At 46.7% G+C, this 24,758-nt stretch overlaps 1 protein-coding gene across 1 annotated transcript; it reads right to left on the bottom strand.

The window, feature by feature from the left end:
• Nucleotides 1-1,330: 1,330 nt before the first annotated feature.
• On the bottom strand, nucleotides 1,331-23,018 carry Rac1 (Rac family small GTPase 1). Its single transcript, XM_052168694.1, has 6 exons — nucleotides 22,797-23,018; nucleotides 12,751-12,822; nucleotides 11,201-11,318; nucleotides 3,976-4,038; nucleotides 3,184-3,343; nucleotides 1,331-2,977 (listed from the first exon to the last, which is right to left on the bottom strand). The coding sequence occupies exons 1-6, from the start codon at nucleotides 22,829-22,831 to the stop codon at nucleotides 2,847-2,849; spliced, it is 579 nt and encodes a 192-aa protein (XP_052024654.1). The 5' UTR covers nucleotides 22,832-23,018; the 3' UTR covers nucleotides 1,331-2,846.
• Between the last annotated feature and the right edge of the window lie 1,740 nt (nucleotides 23,019-24,758).

Genomic DNA, 24,758 nt, shown 5'->3' with positions numbered 1-24,758 from the left:
ATTTCCCTCTGTCAGCCGGGATGCTGGGATGACTGTACCCAGGGGTAATGAGTTTGTGCCTTTCCGCTCTAAACCAAGTTGTCTTGCCACTCTGGTTACTAAGAAGTGCATACATTATGGAATCCACCAAGCACAGCACACACACACACACACACACACACATCCAGAAAACAACAAAAAAACCAAGTGTGGTGGGCCTGTTATCTCCACCACTCAGATGGGGGCAGGAGGACCAGACATTGGAGATCACAACTACTTTATAAAGGACCCAAGCCACCTTTTGCTACTCGGGATGTCATCTCCAATCAACACTCCAAAAGGGAGCAAGTAAGACTGAAGGGAAGCCTTGCAGGATGTAGTAATAAGTACTCCTGCCAGCTATGGTGATATACTGTAATCCCAGCATCTGGAGCGAGGCAGACCATTCTCTGTGAGCTCATGGCCAGACTGCTCCCCACAGAGTGAGTTCTAGGCCAGCCAGAATAACCACAAAAATAACAGCAGTCAGTAAGACTGAAGGGAATCCCCAGGAACCTGGATTTAAGGTGAAAACCCTCAGAGATACAATCTGTCACATTATATATGCCACAGAGACTTGATGGTCAGATGATCCTGAGACCTAGCAAAGTGCAAACCGATGAGATCTTAAAATATGCTATTAATTTTTTAACAAGGCAGCTAGAGATGGCTTGGCTAATAAGTGTCATACAAGTGTGAGGACCTGGGTTCAAACTGGCTGGAGAGGGGTTAGGAAGAGGCTCCCTCCGATCCCTCGGTGGATCAAGAGCCATGGATGAACATTATGATGAAGGTGCATGTCAGAATTTGAACTGGGAAATGGTGGTACAAATTTTCATCACAGCACTTGGGAGTTTGAGGCCAGGCTGGTCTATATCCTACAGAGGTGTGTGTGTGTGTGACACGTAATTTCTATTTAAAGATCCAAAGTACAAGAATCACCCATGAAAGCTAATCTTAACTGGCCATGTAACCATGGACTGAGTGAGGCGTGGTTCATCCCTGCAGCTCAGCCTCCCCATCTTTAGCACACCTTCCACAGACACATGCTTGGCCATCATAGCCCACTATGCAAGCACCTCACAACAGCTCAATGATCAACCCACACAACCCCACACAAGCACCTCACAACAGCTCAATGATCAACCCAACCCCACTGGAGTGTGGCTGTGGGCTCACCCGCCCTGTTCTCTGAAGGTGGTACTCACTCCATCCCTCCAGTGAGAAAAGCAATCCCCAGCGATCCAGGGCTTTAAAGTGAAGCAAACACACCCAAGAGCATGTCCAGTTCCAAAAACACAAGCATGACCAGTTGTATGATTCAAGGATTTATTAAGTCATACATGCAAAACACTGCTAACTGCATTAGCAAAAGATCAATGTAAAAACACTCCACAATTCTGCGACTGTCAATTGAAAAAAGTTTGTTCTAGTGGTTGAAAGGCCCAACACTGTATTCTTGCCAGTGAGTTAGGTTGTACAGGACAGCGTTAGCACTAGCAGTTGACAGAACCTCACAGACCCAAAGGAACATCTCTAGGCAGAGCCACGACGGGAAGCATATGTCCACGTGGGTGAGGTCTAGAGGGGCAGCATTAGTCACATGACAGTGTTGGTACTCTGGCAAGACAGTGATGTTTAGAAGGTTCATTGTTTCAGAATATCTAAAATAGTTTAAAAACTGTAAAGCTGCAACACATGATTTTTACACCTAGTTACTAGAAAACTAAGGAAAGCACTAATTAGCTTTGAGTAAAGTAAGGTGAAAACAGGAACGCACTTCTACTGATCTACCAAAAAAAAAAAATCTCCAAATGCATTATCAGAAAGATCTTATAGTACAGGTCAGACATATTGCTCGTTAAGAAGGGGATCCTAAAGAAACGCACTTGCTAAGTTAGCAACTGTGAGGATGGCCAGTTTAAATATGGACTCAACGCCCCATCTGGGGAGGGACGGCAGTGTGGGGTGGGGGAGGAAAGGCTCAAGAGACACCGGTAAGATCGGCCATTTGTCACCTACTGTTTGACAGAAATTAACCGTTAAAAAGCTTTACCCGTGACACTTTTATTCAGTTGAATTACTCCATGTACAATGTAGTGTAAAGTAATCTCTACTTCATATTAGTCAAATACTGTCTGTCTCCTTTGATCGTGTCCTATTTCATACACTCCAGCCAGCACACCCACGACTAGGAACAGAATACTTCGTTAGAGGCAACACAGGAACCAGAGTTCTGTTCAAAGTCTGCAAAAGCTAGTCAACTGGTATTTTAGAAAACTCACTATGAAATCAAAGAGCTGAGCTGTTACACTCATCACTGTGACATACAGTACAAAGTTACGTTATGAACATGGGCTGATAAGTTACAGGTGCATTACATGGCAACGTGTCATTAAGGAGGCTGTGCTGTGTCACACGGTCTAGGAACTACGGAAGGGTCTGCACCCCTGAATCCAGAAGCTGCAGTCTTCTTAACGACAGAAGTCTCTCAACAGTTTAGTGCTTAAGTGTTCTCAGCACAACGCAACTTAGTTCAGAAGGTATTTTGGCAATTCTTAATCTGAGCAAGAATAGGGGATTTTGAAAAATAAGGCTTTAAGAAGGCTTTGTCATTTTAGGGCTGAATTTTAATAGACTGTAAGTTGGAATTCTTACATTTAAAACAGAACCTTAAAATTATTGACTGGTTCATTGGTTCAAAATGGTTTTATGGAAAAATTAATCTGTAACAAAAACTTGGCATCAAATGCGAAGGCTCCGCCGTTTTTTTTGAGCAAAGCGTACAAAGGTTCCAGGGACAGGACCAAGAACGAGGGGCTCAGACTTTACAACAGCAGGCATTTTCTCTTCCTCTTCTTGACAGGAGGGGGACAGAGAACCGCTCGGATAGCTTCGTCAAACACTGTCTTGAGTCCCCGCTGCGTAAGTGCTGAGCACTCCAGGTATTTGACAGCACCTAGAAAAGACAGCACACCCCAGCTCAGTCAGCACGGCTGGCTCCGCAGCCAGCTCCCACACCAACACCAAGGCTAGGAAAGGCCTGGCGTGGCTGCTTGCCTGAAGCAGAGACCCCCAAGAAGGAGACATTTCCCTCTCTCAGGCGGACTCCAGCTGCCTGGCATCAGGACTGCAAGGCAGACACAAGAAATGAGGCTTTCGTACCGATCTCTTTTGCCATGGCTAGCCCCTGCGGGTAGGTGATGGGGGTCAGCTTCTTCTCCTTCAGCTTCTCAATTGTGTCCTTATCATCCCTAAGATCAAGTTTCGTCCCCACCAGGATGATGGGAGTGTTGGGACAGTGGTGTCGCACTTCAGGATACCACTGCATGTGAAGAAAGAAACAAGGTCAAGCCCCCTTCTGCTCTGACTTCCTTCACACAGCTTACGTGCAGTGAGTGCCAACCCGTAGCCACAGCCGGCCCCTGAGCCTCCCTGCCTTCTACTCAAGCCCTAACCACACGCACCCTGGCTAGCCAGGCCCCAGAAGGACAACACCACAGACTCCCACCTGTCAAGGACTAAGGAAAGGAAACAAGAAAGGAAGACACAATGCAAAGTATCCCCACTTTTGTTTTCAGGAAAATAAATCTAATTTATAGGATCACCCTAGAAAACTCATCATCAACTCAGGGATCATTATCACCACCATGGTCCCAATCTCTACACTAACAGGGTCCCTCACCCCTCCTCACTAGGTGGGTTCCAGATGCTGGAGCAGAAAGAAATGGTCACTAGACCAATTCTGAAGTGCTTGTTACAGCAGTGAGGAACTTCCCACAGAAGTTAAGCTCTAGAAATCCATACCCTAAAGCTATAGACTTAAAGGCCTGTTCCTCAATAGTTACTAAAGCCAAGTTAAACGACCAGTTCCCAGCGGTGGGCAACATTGATTTTACTTATTCTTTCTTTCTGGGACTGACATTATGCGGCAATCTTCCAGGAAGTCCCACTTACCTTTGCACGGACATTTTCAAATGATGCAGGACTCACAAGGGAAAAGCAAATTAAGAACACGTCCTACGGAAAGGAAACACAGGCAATATGTAGAGGACCACCTTAAACTGTCAGAGCATTCTGCCTAAGGCTGCTAGCGGTGGGCTGTCAGAGGTCCTGAGGCGTGTCTACAGCTACCTACGCGGCCCTCACTGCTCCCCACTCAACCCTCTAGTTGGCCCGATGACTCAAAACCATTACCAGGCCTGCCTTTTGAGAAAGGGATCGTGGAAGAAGAAACTGTGGAAGCCGTTTGGTGCTAGGGAGGTATCAAGTCACATTCCCAGAAGGTCGCTTTCTAATCACGCCCAACTGGAAACCTAATTATCTGTTATCAACACAAACTCTTCTGACAACCATGGTCTCTCTTAGGCTCATGAATGTGGAGTCGATTTAAATCATCCTCTAACAAGGCACGGTTTTCGTTAGGCCGCACACACACATCAAGCACAAGCCGTCCTACAGCTCTACTCCATCAGCCAGCTTGTCCCTGGCCCTGGCACAAAATGGAGTTCAAGAGTTTGCTCCCGGGCCTTCAGTGTGCCACCTCCCAGCCGACAAGCCCAACCACTGCCCCAGCACCGTCCCATCTCCCCAAGCACAGCCAAGGGCCTCTGGGAAAGCTGCCCCAGTGTATCTGCGGCCCCAGAGAACACAAGGACAAGCAGTGCGAGAGTGCTTAGGTCAAGAGGAACTCCTGGCTGAGTATAAACTATCTGAGGTTTCTTCCTGTTATCACTCATAAAGTAAAATTCAGATATTTACCTGTATAAAATTATGCCCAAGAGTTTCTAAAATGTTAGGCTTATCAAGACATTGCCCTAGAAAAGGCAACTATGCTACTCTGTGAAGTGTATAGTTCCCAAGCCAGCACCTGAAACCATCCAGCCGGCATCTGTACCTGAAAAGGAAAGAGTCGACCCACACAACAGCTTTTTATGACAATTGTTTACTTCAATGCAGGCGCATGCACAAGCCTATCAGAGAATCACCAGGGCCTCCTCCCAAGCATCCGAGTTGATTTCAAACCCTCTGAAAGCAGTTGGTTAGCTCAGCAGCGCAGCCGCCCCCACAGCCCACCACACAGAACACCAAAGTCAGAGAAGAGGCCCTGAGAGTGGTTAGTCTGACTCAGCGAGAAAGCACCCACACGAGCACCGGGTGGACCCTCCACACCTGCACCTCCAACCATCCCCAAGGGGGCTTCCGGACGCCCCTCCTCTCACATGGGAGGAGGGGAGCAAGCAGTCCATCGACAGACCACTTTATAATCCACTGGTGGTGAAGTCACAGCCAGTGAAAGCTCGTTTCGTCAAGAGCAGCCTCTCCCGAGTGAATCAGAGAGGAAACACTCCAGGAACCAAGGCCCAACGGAATTCCTGGGGACTCAGTGAGACGAGAAAGAGACAAAGCTTGAGGCTGAGGTCACTCAAAGTCTTACATACGGCAATCGGCTTGTCTTTGCCCCTGGAGGTTCTATCTTTACCACATGTGTCTCCAACCTAGTAATGCAGGAGAACTTTGCTTGAGTTCAGTATAAACTAAGAAATACAAAATCAATATAACCCTGTTAGTTCTGTCTCAGCCCTCCTGAGGAATCCGAAGCTGTGCAATCCCGTAATTCATTTTAGGAACTGAGAGCCACACGCTGTTACCTTGAAGCTGGAGCTAAGGGCTGTCCCCAGCAGTTCAATAAGGAGTTGAGGGAATGCTGGGCCCGCCCTGCGGTGCCCCCACGGCACTCCCGCCCTTGCCAGAATTTACCACACCCACAGTGCTCAGTGTGCAGAGATGGTCTGTGGCTCGCATCCATCACTGACAAGAGCTGCAGAGAACTCCACCTTCTCAGAGATAAGCCAGGGGAGGCACCTGCCTGTAGGCAGGCACAGTGATGCTTTCCAGACAGGACAGAAGGGTCCAAGTGGCGCCTCCTAGCCTGGCTCTGGGAGTGGGGAGTGGATTCAGACTAGAATGAGTTCTTGAAACGAACTAAGGTCCCTTGGGGAGTTGCAAAGGCCGCCACTTGGTGGTAACTCTTGAAGTGACAACCTTTTCCATTTTCATCATAACACTTTCCATTCGTTTCTATGCTCCATAAAAATCGACAGGCTTACTCTACCAATATGAAACCCCAGAAAATCTAATAAAAAGAAGCACAGGGATTATTTTAATTTCACCTCACTCAAGCTTCTATTTACAATTCAAAGAGTAATAGTTTCCAGACTCCAGGTTTCATCTGTCGGCTATTTCTAAGGGTGTCAAGGACACAATATACCCCACCAACAAAACAAAACAATCCAGTATTTCATATTGTGCCGGTCGTCAGGATGGGTCAGACCCTGCTGGAGCCCCCTCTAGCCCCTCACTCCGGCCCCTCACTCTGGCCCCTCACTCTAGCCCCTCACTCTGGCCCCTCTGCCTTCGTCCTCCTCATCTTCCAGACCCCTGCCTCAGGTCTACATTATGCCACCAGCCTTCCGCTTTCTTCTTCCCTTTTCACCCCCTTCCCTTGGCCTAACACAGCTTTTACTAAATTAACTGGCTTCTGATGCTTTTTCCTGATACCAGGGCAAAGGGGTTGTGTTGCTGGTGTCCCTGCTCCTCCCTGTCTCCTCACTGCTGGCTGACCATCTTTCCTGGGGACTTGACTGCTACTTTCCTAGATCTCCAGGACACTTGTGACACACCACATACCCAAGATGCCTTTAACAAGAGAGTCTCCAATAACTTCGCCACTCCCGTCTCACGAGCTACCTCTGCCTCAGCAATCAGAAGTTCGGCAAGGACGGAAGAGCGGTCACTTAGGGAGGAACATGCTCGCTGGCCAGGCATGAGGAACCCTGGGGTAAGCCGAGTCCCAGTGAGAGACCCAGTCTTCAAAAACAAGGTGGCTCTTGAGGGACAACACCTGAAGGTGCCCTCTGTCACACCCAAATACAGACACACACAGTCGCATACACCAACTTCAGTGGTCCCACCTGCCACACCTCTGCCTGTCAGTGGCGCAGTCCCCAGCGAGAGGCAGCTTCTAGATGAGACCGGGCAGGACACGAGGCGCTGGAGTGCTCACCACTACAGACACAGCCTTTCACTCTGCTGTCATCCACACTCTGTATCTGGAGTTCAGGCTCACATTTGGATTTTTCTTCTTTTTAATATAAGGATTCCACACAACAGGGAAAAGGACCAGGGCTTACACACACAACAGAGAAAAGGAAGAATTTAAAAAGCTAGACAAGTGTTCCCAAGAAAAGACGCCCTGGAAAAAGGCATGCCGGGCCTGACGCTGACAGCTCCACTGCAGCAGAGACGGCCCTGTGAGACCGCACAAGCTCCCAGGCCGTCATGGGACTATGCTGATGAAAAGCAACCACGAGGAAATGAAGACTAGAAGATCATTTCCTAAACCCAACGTCACTTCATGAAGCATAGAATGCAAGGAAGTGGATTTTCCTGTGTAGCAGGACACTATACCTCACTGCCTTCTAGGCAGGACTCCTTAAAATGCAAGGTTGAGACAGCACTGAGCCAGAGCAAATGCACTGCACACCCCCACGGCACAGTACAACCCCAGTGGGTCCCCGCATGGCAAAAAGCAATGTACCCTATTCTGGCTAATTGTAAGTAGTTTTCTAGTGACCTCTGGCTGAAGGACCAGTCATCTTTTTTTTTTTTTAAGAGTTATTTGTTGTTATATGAAAGTACACTGTTGCTATCTTCAGACACCCCAGAAGAGGGTGTCAGATCTCATTACAGATGGTTGTGAGCCACCATGTGGTTGCTGGGATTTGAACTCAGGACCTTCAGAAGAGCAGTCAGCACTCTTAACCGCTGAGCCATCTCTACAGCCCTTCTAAAGGTCATCTTAACAAAGGAAACCCTCTGAAAATCAAAACTGAACAGTGGTGACTCAGGCCTTTAATCCCAACACTCAGGAGGTAGAGGAAGGTGGATCTCTGGGTTTGAGGTCACTATGATCTATAGAGCAAGTTTTAGGATAGCCTGGACTACACAGAGCATAACTCAAAAACCAAACCAAACCCAACAACAACAAAAGAAAATCAAAACTACAGCCAGCCGTTTCTAGGGCTCTGACCTGGCTCCAGGCATGCATGCAGTACACATGCGTACAAAGGTTCATACACACAAAACAAGTATTTAAGAAGAAACAAAAGCCTAATCTCAGCATTCAGAAGAGCAAGGCAAAAACATAACAACAAAGCACTCTGAGTTGCAGGCCAGCTAGACCTCAGACTGGAGCCTGGCTACAGACGGAAGGGGAGACCCTATTTCAAAATAACAATGGTCACAGGAAGCGCAGCCACCTCTTTTCAGTGTGTCCCAACAAGAAATCTTCCACTTGGCCCTTCAAAAGAATATCTGACCACAACTTTTTGTTTGTTCACCTATTTTTTTCAAGTCAGGGTTTTGTGTGATGTACTAGCTGACATGTAGACCAGGCTAGTCTTGAACTCCAAGAGCTAGGGCTAAAGGATGTGCCGCTACTGCTCAGCTCTGACCACAGGTTTTTAGAAGAGTCACATAAACAGACTGATAGCTCAGAGAGCCAACGTTAGGACCCTGTGCCAACTAGCAGAGACAACAGACTATGGTGCCAGCCTGGAGACCCTGGGTCTCCTTGTAGTATGACAGTGTGGCCCAAAGCAAGGCAGACTTGTGGGTACTGGCATTGAGCGTAACGTCCACATCTAAGAAAGTCTTAGCAGGCCAGTCTTTATCTGCTAGCTGTGTGCTCTCCCCTCTGCTCCTAAGACCTCCACCTGACCATCCACACTAGATCATGGGATATCAGCAGGAATCTCGGCTTCCTCCTTTCTCTCTCTTTCTGGTTTTTTCGAGAGAGGGTTTCTCTGTGTGGCCCTGGCTGTCCTGGACCTCACTTTGTAGACCAGGCTGGTCTCGAACTCAGAAATCTGCCTGCCTCTGCCTCCCAAGTGCTGGTATTCCACCACCCGGCTGTCTTCCTCCTTCCTCACTCAGTCCTTATATAAGGAAACTGTCTGCCTGCTACACACAGACGACTTCAGCCTGACCTCACCCTCAGTTACAGTTTATTCAACCTGGGAAGTGTCCACTTAGCACAGAGTCAAGTCACCTTTGACTTGTTAAGAGTGACTCCCTTAGACAGAAGGCCTCACCCTACTCTGTACCCACTGTGTCACAATAGGGTATCTCTCATTTCTCAGAAACGATACCACACCCTTCCAGACACATCCAATAGGCTGGAAAGATACCAATTACTACCTTTTAAAATCCACCTAAAATCTGGAACTATTCAGCATTCACAAGTTGTAGAGTGTTTCTGAAGACACTGAAGACTGCAGTCAGCTCATGACTGTGGGCTGATTTGAAATATTTAATCACGCTTCATTTTTAGCACAAGATTAACTGGAAAAAAGAAACACCCAACTCAAATCTTTCCTCTTACATTTTTGATCTTTATTTACACTATTAACTAATTTGGTTATAATTCAATTACAAAAACCTACAGTTCAAAGAGACAGTATCTAGTAACATTTCCAGTGAGAAACAAAAGGTATTCTCTGATTGCAGAGAAAAGGCATCTAACATGTAAAACCATCATGAACTGAACAGGAAGCTCATTTAAAAATACAAACTCTATAGACTGGAACTGATTCTTGACACTCCAAAGAAAGATTACAGCTCCCAGGCAGCCAGGGTTCAAAACCTGTCTTTCTCCAAGCAAGAGCACAAGTAATGCTCATACAAAACCAAACTTGAACAGAGGAGCCTCTGCCCATCAATCAGTAAGGTAAAGGGGGGACAACTGGGCACTAGAGGCCATGGGCTGCCCCAGAGCTGCTGTGTGCACAACAGGGATTGTGTAGTTGTATTTATGGACATGGACTCCCTATACAGACAGAAGTTCAAGGCCAGCCTTGAACTTCTAGTCATCCGCTTGCCTTTGTCTCCAAAGTCCTGAGATGACAGTCGTTGAGCCACCACCCCTGGTCTGAGATGTATGAACGCATCTTACGCTAATGGCAAGCACACAGAGGACGACGAAGAAACTGCCTGGGACTGCACAGCAGGCAGAAAGTGCAGGGCTTGAATCAACAGCACGGGCGCTGCTGCCTGGCATCAACGTTTAAGGTTGGTCACCTTGGCAACAAAACCGTACTGATACACTCTTGCTTCCCTATGTCCCTGTGCTGCTACTGAGAAAGCAAATGCTCTTCCCTGAGCCCAAGCCCTGGCCCTAACATGCAGTCTAAAATGACGCCCATGAACTGAGATAAGCAAGTGACATAACATGACAACTACTCTGCATCAGACACCAACCAAGTGCCCAACCCTTGCCAACCACTGCGCTAATAAGCTTTGGTAAATAACCAATCACTGCTTGTCTCATACAGAAGCCAAAGTAATCTAAAAAAAGTATTTTTTTTTTTAATAAAGTAGACAAAGGTCTACTCCTCAATCTACACCTAAGACTTAGTACTAACACAATAACTATGCACTTTATGGGGAAAAAAAGTATTAAGCCCTAAGGTAAGTTACTAATTCAGTTTAGGGTCTCATGCAGTCAGGTTGGAACTTACTATAACAAAGGATGTCCTTGACTATCCTGCCTTCGCTTCTGATTACAGGGATAAGCCACTATGTCCAGTTTGTCACAAAAGGGATACAACTCAAGACTGGGAATGCAGGGCAATCATTCTAACAATTAAGCAACGCCCAGCTCCAGAAACCTTAATATTAACTACTGAATTTGGATGTTTTGAGCCAAGGTTTGAGAAAGCTATTGACCAGGCTGGCCCCAAACTTGTAGCCTCTGCTTCCTGTGTGCTAGGTGACAGGTTTGAGTCGCCACACCCAACCTAACAGCTTAGTTTGATTTTACAATGCAAAACCATCCCAGAGCAAGCCACCTTTCAATGTAACTGCTGTTAAGAACAGCTTTGCAGAACCCAAAATAAGACAGTATCTGTTCTGTGTGGTTGTCTTGAAAGTAAATAAAAGGATATAAAATAAAAAGGGCTGAAAATGTGGATAATTCAAATTCCAAATTCTGGGTGGCATGAAAGGAGGTATTCCCCTTTACTGGCTGTTCTCACAGACCCCAGGCCCAGCAGCACAAGCAGATCTGTGAGCATTGGACGCTAAATAATTATACATGGTAAAAATCAAGTGTGAGCCTTACTGTTTGCGGGTAGGAGAGGGGACGCAATCTGTCATAATCTTCTTGTCCAGCTGTGTCCCACAGGCCCAGATTCACTGGTTTCCCATCTACCATAACATTGGCAGAATAGTTGTCAAAGCTGTAGAAGGGACAAGAAAAACATTAGCCATAGACACAGGGACTAAGTCCTAGTTCCCGATTCCCTGAGGAGGTCTGCTGTATGGGAAGAGATGGACCTTGAGGCTGCCCCTGGTCCAGAAAATCCCCCTGAGGTATGAGAAGTCCCTGAAGGAAGGAAGACACAGGGCGTCAACCTTGTACACACCAGAGAGGAGGAAACAAAGGTCAGGCTACTTACAAGGAAACAAACAGAAAACCAAAACAAACTCCATCTTTTTTTTTCTTTTCTTTTTTTGTTTTTTGTTTTTGTTTTTTTGGGTTTTTTTTTTTGGATTTTTGTTTTTTCCGAGACAGGGTTTCTCTGTGTAGCCCTGGCTGTCCTGGAACTCACTCTGTAGACCAGGCTGGCCTCGAACTCAGAAATCCGCCTGCCTCTGCCTCCCAAGTGCTGGGATTACAGGCATGCGCCTGGCAACAAACTCCACCTTTAATAAACAGGGTTTTCTCTGCATGAAAAAGGCGACTTGGAACAACCCCTCTTCCCAAAGCCATCTGTCAAGCCTCTCAAGCACACGCTCCGCTCACTTTCAGCTGGTGTGCTCAGGGCACACAGCAAAGCCCCTGTGTCTGAGGCCAAGGGCAGCAGGACAGCAAGCACACTTGGACTTGAAAGTCACCTGGGTTTTCAGCCTGAGTGCACCTGAGCACATAAATGTGTACATTAGCCTAAAATTGTTGCCTACACAAATATCAGTAACTGGAAACCCTGGCTTGTTTTTTATTATTTGTAGTGCTTAAAAACAGGGGCTCTTAGTATAATAAGCCAGTGTGATTTACAGACTATACTGACCAAAGCAGCCTTTATAAAGATGGTGGAGTGATGTGTATTGGGAGGCAAGATCAGAGTCCAAAGTCAGCCTGGGCTTTATGGTCTAAAACCCATGTCTTCCCCAAGGGAGAGCCTTCAAGGGTGCATTGGTTGCAGACATGAGGAAAGAGCTGTGTAACATAATGAGGCTCCCCTGTAAGTCATCGGTGAGCAGCCCAGAATCCACCTCTGCCCCACCTACACCCTAGTTCAACTCTCCAGCCCTGGAAGTATGATATGGAACCACCTGATGACTTGCCAGGTCCCAGAGCCAAGTTAGCAGACTGTTGTGGCCAGGCTGTGGTCTTTACATTTCCCAGCCTAAACATAGTATAATTTTCTTTTGTTTCCGAAATATCTAAGAATCAATCAGGAAACTGTATACGCCTTCATATGAGGAAACCATACATTAAATTGGCTCATTTTTTATTTGAAGTTCTAAATACCTAACAATTCTATTCCAGTCGATGATTCAGAGGAAAATAAACACTAATGCTTTATATATGGACTGACAAGGGCTTTACAGCAGAACAGAAAAAACACATCCCAGATAAGCTGATCCTCAGCCAACAACGATACTCACACGGTGGGGATGTACTCTCCAGGAAATGCATTGGTCGTGTAACTGATGAGCAGGCAGGTTTTACCAACAGCTCTGAAAGAAGAGAAAGGGGCTGCTTAGTCAACACGGCAGTCCTGGCTTCCACCATTGCACTACAGTATTCTAGAATGGACCAGGAAACAGCTCTACCACACCATAAGCATAAACAAACACGCTTCGGTGACATTTAACACTCTGCACACATGTTCATCTTAACAAGAAGACCAAACCTTTGTGTTTCAGAAAGGCAGAGTCAACAACCTCTCTGTTACGGTATGTGGCACCTGACACTGGTCAGAAAGTATGTACTGCATGCAAGGCTCAGAGAAATGGTTAGCAAAGTTTCTTCTAGAACATCTTCCACTCTAGCTGATTACTAGTAAGTGAACATGACTGCCTCTGCAACCTGAACTGTTATTTCTCAAGTACTGACTAATGGTGCTGCCTCTAAGTGGCAATGCTGCAAACTGCCACGCCCTGGCTTAAGCCTGTCCCTAACAGCACAACCAGTTAAGCAGCCACACACAGGGCTCTCACACTCACAAGCTGTGAAAGGAGCTAACAGCGTAGATCCTAAACCTGGAAGCAAAGGGTACAGGGATGGAATAAACTTCCTAAACAGCTGCTAAGGCATAGCATGAGAAATGTGCAAAGTTAAGTCCATTAAGGGGACCAAAGTTACAAACGCTCCCTGAGGCAGAAGTTAGGGTACTGTCTGAAAAGCTTCCAACCACTTGAAATAGTTTTCAGAACATCACTAAAAAATAAAGACCGCTGCACCATTCACAAATAAGTATATAAAGAAAAGCTCCTAAGTTTCCCCCACAGACCCTAACTGACTTGAGGGACATCTGAAGACTCAGTTCACAGTTCTCTGTACTGAGCCCTGCTCTCTGCTGTAGTTTGCTGCCTTGCTAAGGCCAGGATGGTCCACTGTAGACTGGGGTTCACTATCCAAAGACAATCTTTACACTTTCCTTCCACTCTTTGGGACAAGGGCTCCACAGGGCAGGAGCTCAACCACTCTTTCTTGCCAATACTTGCCTGACTTGTAACAGTATAAAGGGCTTAATGAAGTTGGAACTCCCCACCCTAAAGATCTCGGTGTCAAACATTACATCACTGGCAGGTAACTTCCAATCCCTTAAAGGCTTTCTACACAGATATGACTCATTAGACATTTATCTTGTGAGAAAGGCTTAGAATGTCAAAACAAACCTGTATGAGCATGAGCCAAGCTCTGAGGAGGCCTAGCTCTAAGACGCAGACCAGCCCATTCACCCGGAGCAGTCTCTCACACACCTGAACTTCCTTTTTGCCTCAGTTTTCTTGCTGGTAAGCAGATGGTCTGAAGTACAGTGAATTCATAGCAAGGAAGGAAGGTACTGGGTGCTAAGATACTCACTCTTCAGGAAACTCGAGGAATAGCAGCAAGTGCTGGCTGGCTCAAGCCTGTAATCCCAGCTTCTAGAACAAGACAAGATGATCTCCAGGAGTCCCAGGTCAGTCTGGCCTACACAGTGAGTTCTACTCTAGCTAGAGCCATTTACTGAAGATTCCACTTCAAACCAACAAAAACAGGGTGGCAGAAGGGGGTGAAGGAGAGAGAGAATAGCAGGGGAAGATATCAAAGAGCATCCCATACATATATGGATGTGTCAGTCAAACTCTTGGCACAATTAATATATGTAGTAATTAAAAGAATAAAATCTCACCGGGGCTGTGGCTCAGCAGCAAAGTGCTTGCCTAGTACATACAAACTCTGTATTCAATCCCCAACCCTTCCTCTTCCTCACACCGCCATCTTGCACCCCAGCATGCCAGGCAAGCCTTCTACCTGGCCTGGACCCCAGTTCGAGATCTTTGAAAGGCCCAGCTGGGAAGGAACTGGCAAAGTCTGGTATTGAGAATTGTGTTGCTGTTATTTGTAAGAACGCACACATGTGCACCACACAGGTCATAGCATGTATGAGATGAAGAAAAACTAAAGGCAGCAATTCTCACCCTGTGGGTCATGACCCCAGGTGGGGGGCACACTGCATAACCCTTTCATGGGAGTCAACTAAGACCATTGGAAAACAAAGATATTACAATTTGTAACAGTAGCAAAATGACAGTTATGAAGAAGCAATGAAAATAATGTTATAATTAGGGGTCACTGCAACACGAGGAAGGAACTGTATTGAAGGGCCACAGCATTAAGGACCACTGCTTTAAGGGAATAGGTAGCAAATTAGTAGATAAAACTCTAAATTTTACCACAGACCCTAACTGGCTTGAGGGACATCTGAAGACTCAGTTCACAATTCTCTGTACTGAGTCCAGCTCTCTGCTGTCTTCTGCTGCCTTGCTAAGGTCAGGATGGCCCTATCATATGCCCTCCAGTTGTAAGGCTGGACAGCAAGTGCTTTCACTTACTGCACAGTCCTAACGGCCGTGCACTCGCTCTGTACAACAGGCTGATTCTGAACGTGCCCGTCACGATCCTGTGACCCATTCACTTCTGCCTCCTCAGTCTAGGTTACAGCTGTGAGCCACTATGCACGACTGGGAAATAGACTTCTTACGTATCATTACTGACTACAATTTGTGTTCTATAAAAGCATGGCTATAGGACTGCAGCTCAGTTGGCCCGGCATGCACCAAGTCCCAGGTTTGATCCCCAACACCAAATAACACTACACAGGGTGGGAAGGGAGGCTCACAGCAAGTGTGAGCCCAGCCTGAGCTGTGTGAGAGCCTGTCTCTCTGCACTTTCACTCAATTCTTAATCTAAAAAAAGGACCAGCATAAATAGAAAGGTTATTACTCTTCTTTTAGTGTACTTACTGATTCCTTGTAAACGCAGGACATAAATCAATTCTAGAGGCCAAAGTCAACATCTGAACTACAGGAAGTAACGTCAAGAATATGTCCACACGAAGAAAGGAAGACATATTCAGTCACAGCCATGGCTGACACATTACCAAATTTCTGGAAGAATATTTGCTTTGAAATTTTCTAAATTTGTATATTTAAGTGTCCAGTTCAGGGCTGGAGAGATGGCTCGACGGTTAAGAACACTGACTGCTCTTCTAGAGGTCCTGAGTTCAATTACCAGCAACCACATGGTGACTCTCAACCATCTGTAAAGGAATCTGATGCCCTCTTCTAGTATGACTGAAAACAGCTTCAGTGTACTCATATTCATAAAATAAGTAATTCTTTAAAAAAAAAAAAAAAAAGCTGGGCGGTGGTGGCTCATGCTTTATTCCCAGCACTTGGGAGGCAGAGGCAGGCAAATTTCTGAGTTTGAAGCCAGCCTGGTTTACAGAGTGAGTTCCAGGACAGCCAGGGTTACACATAGAAACCCTGTCTTGAGCAACCAAAAATAAAGTGTTCAGTTCAGCCTCCTTTTATTAATCTTTAAACTGCAGGAAATGAGCCTGGGTCTACTGGAAGAAAGTTCCATCCATTCTACACAGGCTCTTCCCCTAGTGCATGACATTACTATTTTTTAACCTATCAGCTCATCCTGCCCTTTCCTGCAGAAAGGACCAAGAATGAAACCTGCTAGCAATTTCCAGTCCCACTGAAGTCTTCCCTCTCCCGTGGAGAGAACATTGGACTTAATGCCCCTCTGCTCTGACCAGCTTTATTCTGACTTTCTGAAACTACAAACCAAACCTTAACACAAAAATCAGTACCTAAAAGCACTGACAATAACCTCCATTATAAACCATATAGATCAGGGCGGGGATGGCGCTTGCCTTTAATCCCAGCACTCAGGAGGCAGAGGCAGGTGTATCTCTAGAGGCCAGCCTGGCTTACAGAGTGAGTTCCAAGATAGCCAGGGCTACACAGAGAAACTGTCTCAAAAAAAGAAAAAAAAAATCTCATACCTAGGGAAGCTGGTGAGATGGCTTGGTGTCGAAGAGCACTTGCTGCTCTTGCAGAGTCTGACCCACAGCATCCACACCAGAGGGCTCGCAATGCCTACAACTCTCCTATAGGCATCTGCTTGTATACACGCACACACATATGCACATAAAAATGTTAAAGGTGTGTAAGACAATTGGGTATGTGATCACAGCTTGGGAATCTAGGCAAGGGTTTCTTCAAGTTCCAGTCCTGCATGAACTACATAGCAAACCCTGTCCAAAGGGAGAAAGACCTCCATCAGCTACAGCAGAGCGGGAGAGAGTGTACCAGCATACACCATCAATTCCAACCCCAGCATCAAAGGATGAGTATAGAGCTAAAAGAGAATTAAACTTTGTGTATGGCCTTCTAAGAAAAACCATTCCCTAGACAGAAAAACCGGACTCATCCATTAGCAGCTGCAAATCAAAGGCAGATCAGGTAATTATCACCTAAAGTCCCACAGATCTGACAAGTCAATCTTAAGGGCAGGGTATAGTGATGCATGCCTGTCTACCTCTTACAATCCAGAGTTCAGGTCTAGCCTTGGGTACTGAGCTACATGAGACCTTGTTTCAAAAAATAATGTGGGGGCTGAAAAGATAGCTCAGAGGTTAAGAAAGCTTGTTGCTTTTCCAAAGACTCAAGTCTGGTTCCCAGCTCCCCATCATGCTGCTCACAACCACCTGTGACTCTGGTTTAAGAATAGTCAATGCCCTCTCCTGACCTCTGTGGGCATTCATACAGATGACATCTACTCATTAAAAACACACATACAATCATTTTAAAATAATTAAAAGATGAAGTGCAGAATGATTGAAGATGCCTCTCCCTCCATGTAGACATATGCGTGTGCACACCCAAACTCTCGCACATGCCCTCCTCATGCTTCTTCAGTAACTGAAATACCTTGAAGTAAGGTCCTCAGTTTCTGAGACAGAAGATATATAAAGAAAAGGAGTGGGCTGGAGAGATGGCTCTGTGGTTAAGAGGCTTGCTCTTCCAGAGGTCCTGAGTTCAAGTCCCAGCAACCACATGACAACCATCTGTAATGGGATCTGATGCCCTCTTTCTGGTATATCTGATGACAACTACAGTGTACTCATATAAATAAATAAATCTTTTTTAAAAAGAAAGAAAGAAAAAAGAAAAAGTGTAAGTTCAAAAAAATAGATGAATCAGTAAAAGTAGTTCAGTACCAGGAAAAGACAAACCAATTCAAAAGTCTGGAGTTTACGAACCAGGTACATCATAATCAGTGTGTATAAATATAGTCATTACCACCATTAAAAGACTTCAAAATGTGAAGACTGTGTACAAAGTTTCTCAGATACTGAAGGCTGAAGATACTACACATAACTTTAGAAGCTTTGTTCTAGACTACCCTTCTTGCTTCTAGAATCTTCATATCACCATGGACTGTCAAATGACAATCCAGCAAAGATACAAAGGTTATTTTACATACATACATAAATACATATACATACACAGAGGAGTGGAAAGATGCTAGGTGTATGTGTGTAGAGAGAGATAAAAATACACATTTACCTCATATATGTGATTCTATATGTAGAACCACTTGCATGGATGGATGGATGGATGGATGGATAGATAGATGGATAAATAGGGAAATAGAGGAAAATGAAGAGAGGGGCTGGAGAGATGCTTCGTCTCTTAAGAGCACTGAGTGTTGCACTAGTTTTGGAGGATTCAGGTTCAATCCCCAACACCCACATGGTGGCTCACAACAGTCTGTAACTCCAATTCCTGGGGATCCAAAACTCTTCTTCTGGCTTCCAAGGGCACCAGGAACTTGGTGCACAGACATATATGCAGGCAAAACACCCATGTGTATAAAATAATAATTAAATCTAAATTTGGAAGCCAGTGTAGCCAAGTACTCGTATAAAACAGGTCAAAATCTAACTCATGAAGAGCTTGAGCAAATGTATGGGCCATGCCATCACTGTTCATGGAAGCAGAGGAAAATGTGTTCATTCCTGTAAGGATGACATCATAGGAGGCCGACCTAACAAAATTCCTGGACAGCAGTGTCTAAGCTAGACACAGTACTGGACAGACTACCAGCCCAAGTCTACATGCAGACAAGAAGTAAGCTTCAAGACATTTGCTTGTTGGCCTTCTAGTCAATCAAAACTAAACCAATACTATTAAAAGCCACTGAGTTAGTTGTGATAGCACATCTCTGCAATACGCACTCAGGGGAGGCAGGAGAAGAGCTAGAGACCAGGGCTGGGTAGGGATTGCATGAAATAGTACACCACTTACCTACCAAATGTGAGGCCCTAGGTTCATTCCATAGTACCAGAACACACAGGTTCTGTTTTCACAAAGTATGTTTTAAATCTCTCATATTTTATATCCACTGTCAATTAACTAATGAACAGGGACAAACCCACCAGAAGAATACAGGCCGATTAATCTAACATGGTCATACAATCAATCTGTCTGTCCTCACTCGACTTTTAGCCCTGTAAAATTTCATAACTATATGTGGTGTTAAGCTTACCAGCTTTAAATTTTTCAGAAAAAGCATTCCAACTATACCTCAGGCATGTAATTTATTTGATAAAAAGCAGAAAAATATTATTGGCATGAAAAGCTATGTATCTACACCTCCAAACTGGTGGTTCTCCACTTTCCTAATGCTGTGACCCTTTAATCCAGTTCTTCATGTTATGGTGACCCCCAAACATAAAATTATTTTCATTGATACTTCCTAACTATAATTTTGCTACTGTTATGAAATCAATATGCAAGGTATCTGATATTCGATCCCAGGTAGGTTATGACCCACAGGTTGGGAGCCACTGTTCTTAACCAGTGTTTGCTACATATTACCCTTCAGAGCGCAAATCTCAACTCTCTTGGTATATGTACACTTCTCTCCGCACTTAGCCCCAACAATATCAATGTCAAGTACAGAGTCTGGAGAGACACTCAATGGATAGGAGCGGAGGACCCGGGTTCAATTCCCAGCACCCACATGGTGGCTCAGAGCCATTCTAACTCCAGCTCCAGGGGATCCAATGTCCCCTCTTTTGGTCTCTCTGGACACCAGACACAAATGTGGTACAGATATTCACTCAGCAAAACGATCAGCATGCTCTTCTTAAGAACAGTTAGATGGTGATGCACACCTTTGCTCCCAGCATTCAAGAGGCACCGACAAGCCAGCTAGAGATACGCAGGTGAGCCTGCACTGAAAAACAAAGATTCACTGAGGGAGAGAGATGGCTCGGCGGGTCAAGGTAAGCCTGACGACCCAAGTTCAAGCCCTGGCAGCCACCTGAGGGAAGACAAGCTTGCCATGATGTACCTTACACAAGCAGGAACTGCATTTTTATGTCTAACATTCTTCACAGGCTCATTAAAAAAAACAACAACGAAAACCCAACAATGATAGTAAGCCAGTGGGAACAGCTCAGGAGAACAGGCACTGGACTCCCAAAAAGAAAAAAGAAAAAGAGAAAAGCACAGCAGCAATGGTAACCTGCACTTACTTAGCACTCCACAAGGACCAGGCACTTAAGAGCCTCTTAATATCCAGCATCTTGTTTAGTCTTGTTTAACTTTCCCTTGAGGCATCTCTCTTGAGGGAAAAATGATATGCTGAGGAGTACTCCCTGGAAGTTAAAAAGGTAGTGGGGGCAGGAGGGGGCTCGGCAGTTAGGGGCACAGGCAGTTCTTCCGGAGGACCTGGGTTCCATTCCTATCACCAACCTAACGAACGGCTCAGCACTATCAGGGACTCCAGTTTCAGGAGATCCTCTGCTGGCATCAACATGCCGCACGGCCATTCACAAGAAGGCATCCACACACATTAAAAATGGAGGGAGAAAAATAAAGTAGCAGCAATCCAAAGGATTCCAAAGTGGGCATTCTACAAGTTTTTACTAGATTTTTTTTTTTTTAAAGCCAGCAACAGACTAAGATGTACCTCAGCTGTTCAGCACTTGCTGGGGAACATAAGGCCCCAGGTCCGTCCCAGTTGGGGGAGGGGAGGGGCTACAAAGCAACAAGAGGATGCAGTGTCAAACTAATGGTATTAGCATACCTGTTGCATGTGTTTCAGTCTTAGGAATTCTCAAGCACCCTGGTTTGGCTCCGGACAGGCAGCAGTTTACCTCTTTTTACAAAGCCTTTGAGATGTCTTTCATAGTTTGTTCATATTCACCCCTACTCCCTCCCAACTTCTCCCCAGCCCTGAAACCTCACCTAGTCCAATCTGTGCTGCCCACAGACTGTGAGGCCATCCACTGGGGCTAGTTTCCCTCAAGGACCACACCCACAAAGAACACTGCCTCGCCCACCCCTGGAAGCACCAAGGGCCCATCTCTACTCCACCACAGAGGCCCTCTCTGCCCTGGGCTAGCTGCACAGCTGCTGTTGAGTTCACAAGTGGAATCCAGAAAACACTGTTTCCGCCTTGTGTCCCTGACCTCTGGATCTTACAATCTCTCTGCCTCCCCGTGGTCCCTAAGCTCTGGGAGGAAAAGAGGACGGCCACAGAGCAATTTAACTTATTAAAACACTAGGAATGTGGTAGTATTCCCCAGCCCACAAACTGCTGGCACGACGTTTTTAACTTTTAAAGGAAAGTTCAGGCAACTTTCTAACGTTCCCCAGCAAGGTGCTATGTTATAACTCATTCACAATGGGGGGGGGGGGGACAGAGACAGTCCACCCAGCCAGCCTGCCGTCACTTAAAGCAGGCCTGGTGGCTCCCACCTGCACGCACAACATATACTCCCTAGGGCTGACAGGAGAACCGCAGAGTTGGAACCAAGGCAGTCAGAAGCCAGGATTTACACCAAAAGACCAAGGCTCCACAATACATCCTCATTTACACTGCCCCAAGTGACAAAGCTTTCTTTTAGGAGGCGAAAGCACCATAGACATTCCTCCTCAATGAAATTCCTGTGTGTCGGTAGATACACTGAGCCGTATCCATGAGACTTCCTGTTTCTGAAACAAATCCCACAGACCGGCGTGTTAGCAGAAAAATAAAAAGTTCTCGGGGACCGAGTTACAGGGATGATCGCAAACATCTAACGTAGAGCTTAACAATCGATCATATAAATCCACGGGCTGCGAGCGCTCACCCGCAAGGGAGGAAGACCTTAACCAAGTTTGCGATGTATTCTACTCAACTTGAAAACGGACCAGTTGCATTCTGCGTTTGAGGAAACCGGTAGCAGTCAATCGCCAAGCTTCCTCGTTAACACGAACCTACACAGGCAACGCTGAGACGCGCGATTTTGCTCCGATTACACTGAGATTCTTGTTTCTACCGAAGGGGGGGGGGCACTGCATAAGACCAGTCTTGTCTCCCTCAAGGGCCTGAAACCATCACGGTCAATCGTGAAAAGAACTGCCTCGAGTCACAGGGAGCTGGGTCTGCTACAGCCGTATCTAATGCCTTTAGAGAAGGTTTGGGGTTTTTTGTTTTTGTTTGTTAAATAACCACACTTCGTTCAATGGACAGTCTTCATCTCAGACACACACACACACACACACACACTCCTTCAGCTAGCATCCCTGTAACTTTCTCGGCGTAAAGTGTGAAAATGAATATTTTTATAAACACCCTGCAAAGTCGATGCCACCGAGCCCTTCCCCAAGTTCCAGGTCACCCAAGTGACTGGTGCAAACGTGCATCGAACAGGACCGACTTGGGGGCCGTTACCTATCCCGGTTTTCGGAGGGGTTGAGTGGGGAATACCCTCAGTAAATGAAGAAACTAGACTTCCCTTTCTCAAAAGAAAAAAAGAAAAAAAAAAGAAAATGTTTAAAGAAAAACCCTTCAAACCAGCCTCGTCTACGTGCCAACCAGAGCAGGGCGACGGGCGGTGTCCGGCCCGGGAAGAAGGAGGCAGGAGGGTGGAGTTCACTTTTCCCTCCGGCCGGCTCGCCCAGGCCCTCCCCCAACCAGAAGCCGGAACCAGGCCCGGGAGGGTGGGAGGCCCGCGCCCCCCAGAAAGCCGGGCGCGCGCTCTACGCCAGCTCGAGGCTTTTCGGGCCTGCGGGGACCCAAGCGCCGCCCGCCCCCGATGGCGCCGCGCGAGACACCCGCTCCGCAGCGCCCAGCACGGTCGTGCACTCACCCGTCTCCCACCACCACACACTTGATGGCCTGCATTTGGGCCGCTCCGTGGGCCGCGGCGGCGGCGGCCGGTCACTGAGGAGGGAAGCGGTGGGCTCGGGAAGCGCGGGGCGGGCGGGTGCGAGGCTGCGGGCGGCGGAGCGCCGAGTGCCGGGACCGCTGTCCACGCCGCCTGGCCCTCAGCGGACTGGAAGGCGAAGCGCAGCAGCAGCCACCACCCAAAGCTGAGGAAAACTGCAGAGAAACAGGAAATGGCCGCTCCACTCACATCCGGCCTCCCCTCCCCCTCGGTGCCGTCGACGCAGCTCCCAGGCTCCGGGCGGGGCCGCTCCCGCCCGCGCCGTTCCTGGGTTCCACGGGCTTTCGGGAAAGCTCGGAAACGCTCGGCTCCGGCCGGCGAACGGACCTCGGAGGGCCGCGGGGCGGGGCGTCCGCCATTTTGGCACGCTAACGCGTCCCGGGTGTGGCCAAGTTTAGGAATCCTGGAGTTACCGGTTCGGGTCTGTGATGGGGTCGCATTCGCTCGCACCCACTTCTGCCAACTCCATGGAGAGATTCCTGAGCGCCCCACCCCCGTTATGCGATAACTACAATATGATGTAGCATAAGGTCCTGCTAGAAAATCCTATATAGCTTGTGCCACAGTGAGATCCTGTCTGAAAAAGAAATTACTGGAGATGTAGCCACGTTAGAACGTGGGCCACCATGTACACCCTGGGGTTCCATCCCTAGCATGTCACAGCCTGCCCTGGTGGCTCACCTGTAATCCCCACACTTGGTAGGCGGAAGCAGTAGAATCCTGAGGTCTACCTCAAGTATGTGTGGAATTCGAGACCCAGCCTGGGTTACCTGTCGCTAAGAAGAGCTGGATATGCAGATCAATTGGTAGAGTGCTTCCAAAGCAGATATGAACCCCTAGGTTAGAGCCCCACTACGGTATGAAACAGATGTGATGCGTCCATACCTGGAATCCCAGCTCTGGACTGGAGGTAGCAGAAGCGTCTGAGATTTGTCCCCTGGCTATGTAAGAGTCCAAGGATAGCCTGAACTACCATGAGACGTTCTCAATGTGTGTGTGGGGGTGGGAGGAGTAAATTAAAAAAAAAAAAACTATAAGGAAGAAACCATACATACCATTAAAATAATAAACATAAGGCTAAAGGACAGGAAGAATTCGTTTAAAGGTTGCTGATATGATAGGGGAAGAATATATAAAGTATCCTATTAGAAGACAGGAACATTAAAGATATTTTTGGTTATGTGGTGTGTATGTGGGGGTGTTTGCATGTTTTCATGTGTGGGCACATGTACGGGAGACGCAGTCATACTTGTGTAGAAGACCAAAGTTGACACTGAATGTCTTCTTCACTTGTTCTCCACCTTATATACCTCGAAGAAAGGTTTCTCACTGAACACAAAACTGGCCGATTCCAGTTAGTCTAGTCAACCAGCTTGTCTCGGAGATCTCATCTTTATCTCCTGGAATTACAGGTGACTCATCTTACCCTCCTGGTAGACACGTAGGTTCTGGATTGGACGCTGATCCTTCCATACCCTGTTCTTCACACTTGCCTGGTAAATTCCCTGCCCGTGGAGCTTAAGAGCCCACACTCCTCTCGCACTGGAGTGGGGTTTGATTCCCAGCACCCGAGTCACATGGCTCACAACCGCCTGTAATTCCAGCTCCAGAGTAATCCAACACCTTTGGCCTCCTTAGACACCTGCGCTCATTCACGTGTGTGCACGTGAGCAAGACACAAAATTTTAAATGTTTTTTTTTTTTAAAGAAAAGAAACCAGACTGGGAGTTCCCACCATCCTAATATCCTAACAGTAAAAGAGTGAAGGAAAAAAAAAAAAACCCAGAAACAAAACAAAACAAATAAGGAAAGCATCTGTGGAACGATTCAGAAAGAATTTCCCAGACCTGGAGGATAAACCGTTTACAGATGGAGAGTGCCCAC

The sequence above is a fragment of the Apodemus sylvaticus genome, chromosome 22 (assembly GCF_947179515.1).
Source record: "Apodemus sylvaticus chromosome 22, mApoSyl1.1, whole genome shotgun sequence".
NCBI lineage: Eukaryota > Metazoa > Chordata > Mammalia > Rodentia > Muridae > Apodemus > Apodemus sylvaticus.
The sequence above is the reverse complement of the archived record's forward strand: the minus strand, read 5'-3'. Positions and strand labels throughout refer to the sequence as shown.